Source organism: Bradysia coprophila, unplaced genomic scaffold (assembly GCF_014529535.1).
Source record: "Bradysia coprophila strain Holo2 unplaced genomic scaffold, BU_Bcop_v1 contig_732, whole genome shotgun sequence".
Classification (NCBI taxonomy): Eukaryota; Metazoa; Arthropoda; class Insecta; order Diptera; family Sciaridae; genus Bradysia; species Bradysia coprophila.
This window is the reverse complement of record NW_023503972.1, coordinates 5,397,538-5,411,964: the sequence shown is the minus strand read 5'-3', so window position 1 is coordinate 5,411,964 and position 14,427 is coordinate 5,397,538. Positions and strand designations below refer to the sequence as shown.

Sequence of the window (14,427 nt, the reverse complement as noted above, 5' to 3'; positions counted from 1 at the left end):
AAACGCTCCATATTCTCGAGTCACATTATGCGATGTGAAAACATGAGGCTTTTCCTTGGAAGTCTCCAAAGATGATATGATACTTTTACTTTTATTTCTGAAGGGATGGTAATAAATGAACTCGTTTTCGGTTGATCGTAAAAAAAACCTCAGTTTACAAATATTTTCGGTAAATTCTTACCGATTTGACTTTATAAGCTATTTAAAATATTTTTAAAAAGAGACATTTATTGTTAGACCGAAAAAAAATCCATCGAATCTAATTTTAGCTTTTTGAAGTAGACACACAATTTTTGACATTGACATTTGATATTTCGTATCCAGATGAGTAAAAGTGTCCGAGGGCACTTGTATAGTAATATACTATTATCACATACGCGCGGTGTTCGGATGTCAAAATTACTTAACTAGAAGAATAATTCAAAAATTACACTTCAGGTCTATGTTGTTGTCTCGTTTTCACTTATGTAATAAAATATAGTAAAATCGGGATAAAAGTTGAAAAGTCTCGTTTTCGTGTGTTTATTGACCTTGATAAAGAAAACGATAATTGAAATAAGGTTCTGAAAGAACAGGTTAAGACACTTCTGAGTTGATCACGAAGGCGGTGAAACACAAATTTTGACAATTTAGACAGGCTTTGTTAAACACACTTATTACAGATTGGTGTAAAATGTCAACTTGATAAAAAAAAATCAAGTCTAAATTTTCAAAATTTGAGTTTCACCCGACTTCGTGAGTGTCTTGACTTGTTTTTTCAGAACCTTGCATTAAAATTCCAGTGAATTTATAAAATCTTTTCATTACTTCGTAGCACAATCTGTTTATCATTGTTGCATGTTTGCATATGCCGCTATGATTTCCTAAAAAGATAACTAGTACTAGTTCCATCTGTCTGTCAAATCATAATTTTTTCCCAATTCTACGTTTGGTTGTAAACACCTCTTAACGAACATTTTTGGACGATTTTAACGAAAGAACGAAAGTCAAACTACACGTAACCTAAAAATCGAAGAGAAAAACAAAGATTTCTACAAGTCATCGGAATTGTCCACACAAAAAGTCGAGATAAAATTAGTCTAAACTCATTGTAATAATGGCAGACACTGATGTTATTATGCCTGATAGTAAGGTGAGTGTTGGGAATGGAAAGTGGAATTTTGAGAAGTGTGTGAAAGGAAACGCCGGAATTGATTGAGAGTTTCTGGTTGTTATGATCTGGATGCTTACTTCTCCAATCGTTTCAGGATGAAGCTATGGATGCGAAAACATCGAAAGATACTTCACACAGTTCAATCGATGATTTGGACACCGAGGATTTGTACGTAAAATTGAAGGTGAGATTTTTCTTTCCGTTTATTTCCCATCAGCAACATAACCTACAGCCCAATGACTTGTCGCCAGAAATTGCAAAAAACCTTGGAATTCCTTGAGGTGCAAGAGGAATACATCAAAGACGAGCAGCGCAACTTGAAAAAGGAATATCTCCATGCCCAAGAAGAGGTGAAACGCATCCAGTCGGTGCCGTTGGTCATAGGTCAATTTTTGGAAGCCGTCGATCAGAATACAGGCATCGTCGGTTCGACAACCGGTTCAAATTACTACGTTCGCATTCTATCCACCATCGATCGCGAATTGCTCAAACCGTCAGCAAGTGTAGCCCTGCACAAGCACAGCAATGCATTGGTCGATGTTCTTCCACCGGAGGCGGACAGTTCCATATCGATGTTGCAACCGGATGAGAAACCAGACGTTTCGTACGCCGATATTGGTGGTATGGATCTGCAAAAGCAGGAGATCCGCGAAGCTGTCGAATTGCCACTCACCCATTTCGAACTGTACAAGCAAATTGGTATCGATCCGCCCAGAGGGGTATTGATGTACGGGCCGCCTGGTTGCGGCAAGACAATGTTAGCTAAAGCTGTGGCTCATCACACAACCGCAGCATTTATTCGTGTCGTGGGTTCGGAATTCGTGCAAAAGTATCTGGGCGAAGGGCCTCGTATGGTGCGTGACGTGTTCCGTTTGGCGAAAGAAAATTCACCGGCCATCATTTTCATCGATGAAATTGATGCCATTGCCACGAAACGTTTCGACGCACAGACTGGTGCCGATCGTGAGGTTCAGCGTATCTTACTGGAATTGTTGAATCAAATGGACGGTTTCGATCAAACGACCAACGTCAAAGTGATCATGGCTACGAATCGTGCGGACACATTAGATCCTGCCCTGTTGCGTCCTGGTCGTTTGGACAGAAAAATCGAGTTTCCTCTTCCCGATCGGTAAGTGTTTCTATTTTAAGTTCCGGTTGAATCAAAGTGACTGAATTCCCTCCGTTTCACTTCCAGTCGCCAGAAACGGTTGGTATTCTCAACGATAACTGGCCGAATGAATTTGTCGGAGGACGTTGATCTGGAAGATTATGTGGCTCGGCCCGATAAGATATCCGGTGCCGATATCAATGCTATTTGCCAAGAGGCTGGTATGCATGCGGTTCGAGAAAATCGATACATCGTTTTGGCCAAGGACTTTGAGAAGGGCTACAAGAACAACATTAAGAAGGACGAACAGGAGCACGAATTTTACAAATAAATTGTCGGTGTTGCGTTGGTTTGAAAGAGCCTCTGTGTGTGCGAATTAACCAGTCGATTTGAATAAATTTAAGTTTCTAATTAAGCGAAGGGTGTTGTGTTGATTTATAGCCACTTTGCGAGTCCAGTCGACGTCGTTTTTTTTGGTTTTGAAATCGCTACATTTGCATAATTGCTTGAAATGCAATTTGTGGATTGGTGATCAATACGCAGGATCAAATTGGTGTCTAATTACAGAAAGTTTTACTTGAAGTGGTAACAACATGTAATGGAAATTCCGATTCCATGAGTATTGATTTACAGGGGACGTCAGTGAAATTTAGACATTTGCTTCAGCTGTTCCACCGATTTTCTACTGTTTTATCACTACCACGCGTAAAAAGAGTAAACCGTTTTGTATAAATGGGTGAACCAACTGAAAACTAGCTGAAGCAAATCCATGTCTCAATTTCACTGAAGTCCGCTGTGCAAAAGCGATAAGAAATTTGTCAAGAAGCGAGTCTCAAAGGTGATTGAAGATTTCTACGAAAGATTTTTAGGAAATAGTCTGAAACAGTCACAAAATCAAACGAAGGTAAAGCCTAGATGACTCAGTGTTTGTCGGATTATTGTTCTTCAAGAACAGTTCTTGATTCATTATGCATGCGGTTAAGATGTAATTTTCGAATTGTTGGATGTGGTGCTTCAGGTTTATGAGGAAGTATTTTCAATCCATTAGAGGTGAATGTCCCTCGAAAATGTTATGTTTCATACAAACTTGACATTACTTGGCATTCCTATAGATTGTGAAAATCAGTGATGGCACTGCCTTCGAGTCGGTCTTTTCAGATACGAAATTTAAAATTCAAAATCATTTGTTAGGAAATTAAATTTTCGATCACATTGTCCATGAAAATATTATTCGGTAAAGTGACGCCTTTTCCATATGGGCAAAATGGGCAAATGCCCGTGGCGCTCGAAGTAGATCAAAAGAAATTGGCGCCTGAAATCCTTTAAAAAAATTACCTTTACCAAATTGACGCTCATTTTTCCAATTGCCCTATGGCGCCCAAAAGCTAAAGACGGCACTGTCTATTGTCAATTAGCTTATCACATACATTTGTTATCGATAACGACGACAAAAATAATGACAAGCTCTGGGTAATATGGTCCTTTATATAGTAAAATGCATGTTAAAAAAATTGAAGTACAAGATTTAAAGTCAATCGATTAAAAATACTTTGATCGATGGACGTAATAGACCAGATACTGGCCATATTCTTGCCATATGTAACAAGTTAGTGTTTTTACTGTCAATGAGTGTGTCTACAAAAAGAAAGGGAAGGGACAGAAAATCGATTCGCAGCTCGTCTAAAATAACGTGCATCTTTTTAGCAATACATTGAACGTCGAGTACAGTAGTAAGAGGTAAGACATTTTCGCAAGGTATTTTAAACTACGTAAAACAATCCAAAAATCCGCACCCCAAAACGTGTAAATTCAAACTGGTCTCATAAACTGCAATTTTGCCGATTAAAAAACCTTGTGATTGCTGGTAGTCTTTGCAACTCGTTTGGTATCACAACATGACAACAGTGGATTTTAATACCTTCAGCGAATTGCTATGTCATCTCGAACTGGAAAGCGACGAAGTTTTCACCTATTTGGTCTCATAGTTTCATGTATATGTTAAAGCTTTTGAAGTAGTAAATTTTATACCAAACTTTCGAATAGGCAACACAAGACAAGTTGCGAGAAAATATTTATACAAAGGACAAATCTCAACTGAAATTAAACGAACTGAATGTTAAACGATCTATACTGATAACCATATCCATAACGAAAAATGCAATCACGTAAAAAAGTTCACGACAAAACATTTCGGTAAACGAAAATGAAAAAAATGCGATGAAAATACGATTGCGCTGAATTTGAGAATATAAATCACAGAATGCATATAAAACTCAATAGTGGTAAATCACGTAACAGTCGACTTTGTTGCCATGAGCAACATTTTGCGTTAGATGGAGATATCAGTTTCGTATACCCGGTGTATAGTATCTTTTATTTTGCAAAGGCTGCATCCACAACGTCACTATATTCCACTTAATCATCATCATTGAAAATATCTGATTTTTTTAATGAATCCAAGAAAAGACATTAATGAATAAGAGCATTATCAAAAAGTGATTTTTTAAAGGATTTTTCAACAAACTTAAACAATTATTAAAGCAATCAATACGGTATAACCGAGCGATGTATGTTATAGCTATGTAGCTGCAACATTTTATTTACAAAGCTTTTGACATTGTTAATTCGATTTGTTCAGTTCTGAGTAATGTGCATTTGGTTTTTGCAGAAGAAACCTGTGCACTGCTTTCGATTTATATTTAAAGTGAAGAGGAATAATGAATTAAGGACTGATGATTATTTGGATAGGACGAAAACTTAATAAAACAATTTACAAAAGAAAACTCTGATGCGCGTATGAGAATCCACACAGCTTTGATGTGGATGCTCTTGTCGTTCTCTCTCTCTCTCCTCTCCATAATAATTCAACGAGCGTAGAACTTCCAACGAATTCCATCAGTAGTATTTATGTTGTTGAACGGTGTGGTCGCATTTAATTGCCCATAGCCGCACTACGTCGTGTCAGTGTGTGTGTTTAACCAGTGTGTAGACATTGGTCTGGAGAAAATAGAATATTTCGGTTTACAATATAAAGAAGAAGAAGAAATATTCTATTCAGTGAAAGAAGAAAGAAAGAACTCACAACAATTAGGCGAATCAATAGTCCAATTTTTAAAATTGCCAGTGAAAATGTTGTCCATTTTGATGAATTAAATGCGGGTTCATTTGGTTCGGTGCGTGAAAATAAATTGATTTAATGTCGTTGCCTAGTCGGTAAATCGGTGTATTATATTGGATAAAGTTGAATAGATTTTTCCGCTGCCAGAAATTTTATTCGTTTTTTGATACTCTCCACAAAAAAAAAATTATTTGTATGTGTACGTGTGCGTGTGTGTGTCCGTGCGTAATCACAACATTAAATTAAAATTGAAGCAAAATTTTTAATTTATTTTGGATTTTCCGGCCGATAAAAGGGGATGAACGGTAAGTGACATCGAAATTATGTGCAGAGATTTTCTTTTATCCATTCAACGTTAACGTAATTTTTCTGTCACCATGAACAAACCATGTATCTTGAGCTGCTACACCTAGCCCCATCATTATAATACATATTATCATCTCTCTCACGGGATAGGTTGGCTTTTGCATATATCCTAAGCCCAAAGTCAGGTTAGGCATTAAATATATGCCGACAAATTTCATTGTACCAGTCCTCCTCCCCCGTCAATTAAAATCCATCCTCATCATCGCTGTTCATTTATTCGTAAAAACTCAATTGAAATTTGCGATAAAATAAATTTTTTCATCAGTCAACCGTAAATCTCTTGAAATGAAACAGTTCCACGAGAGAAGGTTATGGAAATTATTCCAAAGGAAAAAGAATCCACCGACAATAATCCCATTTACAATGCCGGTAGTCTTCAGGGAATATATACACTTTATCGTGTCGTGATAAATAAATGGATTTGCTTCGGGTGTATGTTGTACGTAATAATAATCTGGTGTTTGTTGCGATAGAAGGATCTGCCAAGCAGCAAAATCGTTGATTTTATTGGAATTCCTTATCTGCTCTTTCGGCCTGAAATGTTACAATTCTTCTGCAACATGTTATTGCCTAAAAATCATAATTACCCAAAGGGGCGTGGTATCCATAGAAACATTTTAATTTATTAACTGCTCTTGTTTGTGTATAATACTTCACCAAATTATTTACAAGTTCGTGAACTTCATCTGGCCTATCGATCGCCTCGATCGCAGATGTTTCGCAATTCGATTTTTTGTTTTGTAATTTATACTGTGCATGTCGTTGATCGGAATATTCATTCATATAAATAAAAATTTCTCGGTAAATTCGTGTTCGTTTATATTGGTGGGCAATATTATAATAACTCATGTGCGTCAATTGCAAATACATTTAAAAACAAATTTACCCAGGCTATTATTACATGCACATAATAATATCAATGATTGGACAACTGATGATGGAAATGGTGCTTCTGGTGCCGAATCGATAGTGGCCGATATGCAGTTGAGGTCAATAAATATACAAGAGGATATTTTCATCGGTTGTCCCATCGAAATGTGAAGTATGTTTACTCAAAAAAGAGATAAAGGTTTAATGGTGTCGACGCACCTGGCATAGTAATAGAATACTTTTTGTGTCTATTAAATACCAATAGTACCATTAATGGTATTGTAACTACTATTAATGGTACTAATGGCATTAAATAGATCAGTATTCTGAAACACAAACTATTCAATTACTGAGCTAGGTGAGTTGTAAATAAATTTCAACTTTACCTCACGTTGTTGAGTTTTGCAATTCTTTTCGTTAAGATTGTTTGTTTCGTTCGACTCTTTGTCGAATATAGGTGGTCGAATACTCAAATTAGGGTAAGGAATCTGTTCTCGCATTATTTGTTCGTAAAGCGAGTCGTCGAAGGTCAGCAGTTGGTTTTTATTTTTACAAGTTGGCACACATGTACTGGTACATTGTACCCCTTGAAAACCTGTGCATAATAAACACAAACGAAGCGAGCTAACCTTAATCTATTGGTGAGTTCTGTACGTTAAATCGAAAGTATCACTCACTTCATGACAAACATCAATATGCCCAGTTATTTTTGAGTTAGCACGAATGAACAAGGAACACTCCCGTCCTCGTTTCTTCCATATTTTTTGAATTTCATAGAAAAAATAAAATTTTGTACGGAGTATCAGATCTGTTGCCCCTTCCATGGGGACGGAATTCAATAAATGAACCCATAAATGGACAACTAGCTGAATTAAGACTGTTGTAGACTGTATCAATGGTTCACAAATTTTCAATGATATAAATTCCGACGAAATTTTGTTGTCCAGGCAACGGTTGCAATGGAATTGACTGCCATGAGTCATGGCCCATGGCAACCGGATACAAAGTGCACTTAAGTCAGAACGAACACATGACTTGTGGTAACTTTTGTGTATAGTTAACGAAAACGACCTTTCATACTGACTACCTGTTGCATACACTGCAAGTTAAAAGCTGGATGCTTGGAATTGATTCAATACTCATAATTTTCAAATTCAATTATTTCAAGAGAAAGAAAGTACAGAAAGTGAGAAAGGACAGTACAATTAGAATCGCGGATTGTTTATTTATGCGAACGCACAGAGCGGTATTTTAATATTCATTTTCAATTCCAACGCATATTTGCTGCATGTGTACGCAACGTACACGTATAATTGCTTTATGTCGGCCGATAATTTCCAATAAAAATACAATTTTTCCCGTCTATCCAACACACAATTTGTCTATCAATGAATCAAGCAGATAATGATCTGTAATTGCATATTTTGCATGTGAATCAATCTGCTTGTGCTTCGCACTCGGTTTTGTGTCTTCCGAAATTCGTTACACACAAAAGATGAACTCCACCCGAAAATTAAATTCACAAAAAATGTCGCTGTTGGTCATGCTGTTTAATCACTCAATGTTGTCAGTTTCGTTATTGATTCTCATTAAAGGGTTATTTTTTCATAGTGCAGCCGAACAGAACGTTTTGCACGTGAAACGTGAACGGAATAATTCCAATAATTATTGTTGACCTTTCATTAAACGACTCACGTCACGCACCAGTGTCATAATCTATTACTTCTTCTGATCAAAGTAATTTTCAACAGATTGAACCAAACCAGAGTCAACGCCAACATTACTTTACGACTCACTTCTGCACTAGGTGTCAGGTAGTCTAGGCTGCGGAGTGAAGTCTGTGGAACTTTTTGTGGGTGTAATATGTAGAGCTTGTTAATCCTTACAGTTATGGTACAAAAACTTGGTCCCATGGGTGTGAGAGACTGTTTTTAAAAATTTCTTTTTCACACCCTTCAATCAATATAAGGAATTACCAAATGTACCCACCACGAATCTGCGGGAGGACGACGTTCATTGTCATTTTCAAATTGGGACTAGTCTCCACGAGCTTCTCTTGCACCCATGGGATGGGATTAATCTTTTGTACAATTACTAATAGAATTACAACATCTACCAATTAACATCCCCAATCAGTTCTTCAGCACTCACTCCGTGTTTGCAGACCAACAAGTGGATTGATTAGATCCAAACATATGAAAACTGAATTTTCATTAAAATTCCTGTCAACCATACGTGAGCCCTAGTAGTCTTTTCATTCATTAAAGTTTTTACAGCTGACCCAGAGATCATATAAATTTAACTGGTTTTTGTTCTCTTTTAACACTCGATCCCAAATGAACTACTTCGTACTTTCACACCTTGACAGAAGTTAGGCAAAAATTTTTACATTTTTGAAGTGAATTGATGGTTTCATTGGATGTTGTGAATGTAATTTTTTGATACAACAATTTTGTGATAAACCCAAACTCACGAACTTTGGTAACCGTCTTTTCGACATCTGTATAGTTTGTATATCCGAGCCGAGGTATACAACTACACTTGTCCGAAAGACAGTTACCGACGAAAATTGCTCAAAACACGCTTGTGAGTTTGCTAGCATCACAAAGTTGTTTCCGAAGTACCTAATGTATTCTGGCTTACTACCTGTCCCATGCAAAAGTTGATTTACACAAGGAAAAATGAAAAAAAGAACCGAAAATAGTCCACAATGGATCATTTTTGCAGAGGGCAACGTGCTCTATAATGGTCAACTTTCGCATTGGTTTTGTAGTAAAAAACTTTAATGAGAAATATAGTTTCGATGATTTGCATTATCAACTATGTTCTGCTCTATTCCATAATTTTTCCACTCAATTTTACTGTACCGTCAACTTTGACATATTTATCAACAATGAGACCATTGTCTTCTCATTGTTGGTGTTGTCAACTACCGTTCCAAAATATATTTTTCCCAATTTTTTCAAGCAAAAAAAATTATTCTCTGGTATTATAATTCATCAGACTTCATATTACAGTGAACCACATTTATTTATCTCTTTATTGGGATGTGCTTGATGTTTTTTGCACCACACACAAGACATTAAAAATCCGTACTATGTGCGTCATAGAAAAATTGAATTGATCTAGGCTCAAACACCATCAATTTTATCTTAACACAACACAAAAGCAAAACAGCAAAAAATAAATTATCTCGAAAGAAAATATTGATTTCAATCTATTTTTAATAGATGCAATGAAGTATTTATTTTATTAATGTTTTGCGATGAAGATAAGATAGTGCCTTGGCTGGGCTGACTGACTGTATATATTACATTACTAATAATGTTATAGCTTCTGCCTTGCGTAAATTGAGTTTATTTTATGTATCACAGCTAATAAACAGCTGTCATGCAGAAAGTATCCGAACCCCGTCTCGCAAATGGAATTATAGATTTTAATCAGGTGTTGATTATAGTCAGTTCGGAAATGCTCAGTTGTCACTCATATCCAACCATATCATACTTATCGTAAACTATAAATTTTAGTAGAAATTCTCATGTCTCAATATAACCATGTAGTCAATGTAATGTATTAATTGTAGTTTTGCTTCGTATGTGATAATTCTAATGTATTAGTGGTTGTGTATGAATGCGATGTCGTCAACCCACAATTTATTGGTTTGTCTCTTGTTTCATGATATAGATAGCCGAGTAGAGGTATTGTTTGACGATGACATTGTATCGCGGCATCGATGACTTTGATTCTGTAGCGATTGGTATTTGTGATTGTTGGAAATTACGGGTTTCATTCGGTTTACAATGTCTGAGAGTAATGATGATTCTGATCACGAAATCTTTCTTACTTGCCCTGTATGACGTTAAAAATGGTATGTGATGAATCCAGTCAAGGCTGAAGCGACTCAATGACATTTTATGTGCCTCACAATGCACCTTCTTGTCGTCTGCAATAGCCTCACCACTTCTTTCAGATCTGTGCCAACGTCAATTGGCTCAGTCAGTGCGCCACTGTTCGAATGAAGTAAAAAAGTGATGAAGTAAATGGAAATTGTCTTTCGGAGTGAATGTTCCCTCTGAGCAATCTATCCCACTTTCGTATGTTCGTGGTTTCAAGTTTCAACGTAATAGTTGAGCGATTACTTTTAAGTTGATCCTCAACCCACCCAGATAATAAATCCAAAATAGACCTTGTTGATCCATATTTGTTTTACTTAAAGTCCAATTTTCGAACCAATGCAGGTAAAACTAGTCCCCACAGGCAATTCTATAAAAAAGACTGCGAAGTAACATTCCCAATATCACTGCCTGAAATCTTGAGTGTTGTGTAAACTCATCAACTACTCATATCTTGACTTGAAGAAGCGATAAAATCTCTCAGACTGAAGTGGATTTTCTGAAATTACGAAAGCAGTGACCGCCAAGTAGACATTTCTATACAAATGTTTATCTATACGAAACAAACGAACGAAAAATTGATAAATTTTCCCTTACAATACGATCGTGATGTGATGTGACTGTGAAAGTCATTATACCCATGAACGTTGTTATTGTAACAAAAGCTTAAAAATAGACGTGAAAAAAGCCCACCACATGCGTGTGTGTACATTTCCAGTGGTAATTTATTTTCCATTTATTGATAATATCACACACATTTCGTATTCATATACAATGTCTAATCGCTTCTTACATCAACAATAACTAAGAGTCATGCAACGAAATTCTAATTTAATCATTTAAATACTTCATTTTCCGTCTACATTTATACGAACTTGACAACGTACTGACGTAGATAGGTGAATTTCATGTACGTCAACCATCACAACAATTTTAAATTGAAATCACCCATTTCGAGAGCTTAAAAAATCATTATCTATTGTTATGTCTACTATACAACGGCGTGTACAGAAAAGCGAATTTGTATTTCATTTCATATGATAGACAAAAAAAGCTTTACCAGTTGTCTACGCCTGTAATTATTATTGTGGATGTTAGTTTCAAACTCACTCGTTTCTCTCTCTCTCTATACATATTGTTTCGTTGTTTAACTTATTTTATTGATAACGAAGATAATTAAAACTGATGGAATTAACTGTTGGCTACGTCTGTTGCCGTAAGCAATGGTAAGAGTTTAGTGCGATAAATTCGCAAAAATAACAAAGACGAACGTGAAACTTTTGATGATTAGATAAGATCATGTTCAAGACTTAAGCTTCCAGTGAGGGCTGGTTCGATTTAGTTTATACTCGAATTTACTGGCATATGAGTCGAATGTGTCGATGTGAACAGAATAACCATAAAATCTAGAAGGCTATAGTATTAGTGATATCAAATCTCGTACTTCTTTCGTTTACCTATATTTTTTGGCATACAATTAGAGAACACTGTCGAAAGCCAATCACTTATCTTTGTCATTGTTGTCCATAACAGATGACTAGCCCTGTCAGGAAAGCGAACTGAACGTTTCACGTATAAATTCAAGATATCTGAAGTCCACAATTCAACGTTGTCCAACAGAATTAAGACCAATTCAACCTTGAGCACCTCAAGCTTACGATCCAGATGAGAGTGATCTAGCCTTTTCCGAACTTTTTCCTTTATTTTCCTTCACAAGTTGTCAACTTTCCGGAGCAAGTATTCAAGGTGCTCATTCATAAATGGGCAATTCAAGTGCTTTCTCTTAATTTAGAGTCTCTTAGCTGAGGAAAATTTAGAAATCACTGATTTAAAAGAAGAAGAAAAGAAAGCATATAACTCATTGACATCATTTGACTGTGGAACATTGCTCGAATGGAGAAGTTGAGATAGCTCAGAGGCTCAGAGACAACTCCTTCATAATCAACAACAGTCTTGTTAATATAAGCATACTTGTCACTCGCCAGCAGCGGTATGGTAGAAATAGCGACACTGTGATCAGTATACTGGTGTGAAACAGTAGAGCAGTGAAAGGTCTTGTCACATTTGAAGACGGCGTGATCGAGCAGCGCCTTACTACTAGGTCTGGTAACTTTATCATTACCAATGACATAATTGGAACTTTCAAGAATGCTAGCATAACGTCGCTTAAAGGAAGAGGCACGGCAAAACCCACTGCTTGACATATCAAAGTTCAACTCTATGATCAAATATACTGTGACGAACGAAAACAACTTTTTTTGATTGTTCGTTTGGATGTTGTAAAATGCGTACGAGTACGAAGCCAAGATGGGCTACCTAGATCTGCATTTTGTTCAAAATTCAGCTGAGATGTTTCAATAAAATTTACTTTAATCATCTTCCTATCTTAGTCTAAATCTTTCGCATATAATCGAGCTCGCTGAAATATCGGCACACTTAGCACATTTTATGATTCTAAATCGTCATCGTTTAATTGGTATGTGAAACGGTCCTAATTTTGATAATAAATTCTAATCACATTTCGGGTTAATGATCACGGGACGATAAATCGTCACCGTTTTTAACAACTAAATGTACGAACTCAGCAAAAAAAAAAGTTTCAGTTAAATATTTACACGCGTCTTCCAACCTTGATAGCGACATGTGACGATGATGATTTTTAACCTTTTGCAAATTACACTTGAGTTGAGTTATAACGTCCGTCGTTTGGTCGTTTATCGCAAATGTGTTTTCTCATTGAATTTCTGCAAAATATTTAACCAAAAGCACCGCTATCCTTCAAAACATTGACTTCCCTTGAATTCGTTTATTGACAGAATGTGGTACAGTAAATTATACTGCTTGGTGATGATGGCACAAAAACTGTTCGCCGATATAATGAACGTCCTTAGCTACAATTTGTCTGTTAATCTCTAGTGACAAGTCGTGTCCCATCTTTATTATTATTTTTTCACATTTACTGCAGGCTCATCGTTTGAATGTCGGTTCGGATTATCTACTTTTCAAAATTTGCTTTGAATAGAACAAATTGGTTTCCACTAGCTACGCCTCATGGTGAAACGTCTGGAGATATTTCGTTCATTACTTTATATATCGCTGATAGCAGTCGTTAGCAAATGTTTGCATACAAGGTTACAGGATGATTCAATTAAGTGTTTGAGTCAGTAGTGACGTGACCTCATATTAAAATGTTTTTGTTTTGTTATTCTTTTCTCGTTTCATTTAGTCTCCTAAGTTTGGTATTTTATCAAATTAATACAATTAATCCGAACTAGAACGGGTGGCATCAGCACTGGTCGGTTGGTTGGTCAACACTAATCAGATTCTGATAAAAAAGCTCGAATTGTAATGTCTCCATTGTTTATACCTTATCATATTTCACGATCAACGACTCAACACTTTCTATGGTTGTTTTTTGTGATCGTTCCATTTTCTCCCACTACATAATTTTTTGTCTGGTGATGTCCATGTTGATGTTACATTTGTGCTTTCTGTTAGGTGTTAGCTGTTAAAACGTCATCCATAGAGACATAACCAAACAATTATTGTTGACAAAAGCTTAAGGTAATGGAGCCTCTCGTTTGATTTCGGCTTGTCAAAAACCGATGGAACATGAACTATAAACACTCTTAACATTTTTTGTGTGGTATGACTGAAGGGAAGAAGATCTTCAAGTTAGTTTTTACAAACAATTATCGTTACTAGCTTCAAGAGCTAGTCTGATCACATATGAGTAATTTGACATTTGAGATTTATGCTCTTATTATAATAGCACGTCCCTACTGTAATCCGATTTGTAGCTAATTGTGAATCTCAGCAACGCAAAATTGGTCGTGTGTTGTCAGCTTTAAAGATTTTGAAGGGAAATATGTAACGCATTTAGGACTGGCCATCCTGGGCAATCTGGATTCGCCCGAAT

General features: G+C 36.3%; 2 protein-coding genes across 4 annotated transcripts in view; both read left to right on the top strand.

The window, feature by feature from the left end:
- The first annotated feature begins 974 nt into the window (after nt 1–974).
- Nucleotides 975–2,676, top strand: LOC119084327 (26S proteasome regulatory subunit 6B). The gene is made up of 4 exons (XM_037194257.1): nt 975–1,132; nt 1,248–1,337; nt 1,405–2,282; nt 2,349–2,676. The coding sequence occupies exons 1-4, from the start codon at nt 1,097–1,099 to the stop codon at nt 2,590–2,592; spliced, it is 1,248 nt and encodes a 415-aa protein (XP_037050152.1). The 5' UTR covers nt 975–1,096; the 3' UTR covers nt 2,593–2,676.
- A 2,478-nt stretch (nt 2,677–5,154) lies between these two features.
- Nucleotides 5,155–14,427, top strand: part of LOC119084324 (serine/threonine-protein kinase SIK2) — a 55,384-nt gene continuing 46,111 nt past the window's right edge. For all 3 annotated transcript variants that reach the window (XM_037194254.1, XM_037194253.1, XM_037194252.1), the window contains exon 1: nt 5,155–5,684. The gene's annotated coding sequence lies outside the window, so the exon portion shown is untranslated. The remainder of the gene's footprint in view (nt 5,685–14,427) is intronic.

Excerpts from the sequence above, each read along its gene's own strand:
- LOC119084327 (XM_037194257.1), top strand. The coding sequence starts at position 1,097 with ATGGCAGACACTGATGTTATTATGCCTGATAGTAAG. Across the intron at positions 1,133-1,247 it reads TTATTATGCCTGATAGTAAG|GATGAAGCTATGGATGCGAA; the intron begins GTGAGTGTTGGG and ends CAATCGTTTCAG. Across the intron at positions 1,338-1,404 it reads ATTTGTACGTAAAATTGAAG|AAATTGCAAAAAACCTTGGA; the intron begins GTGAGATTTTTC and ends ACTTGTCGCCAG.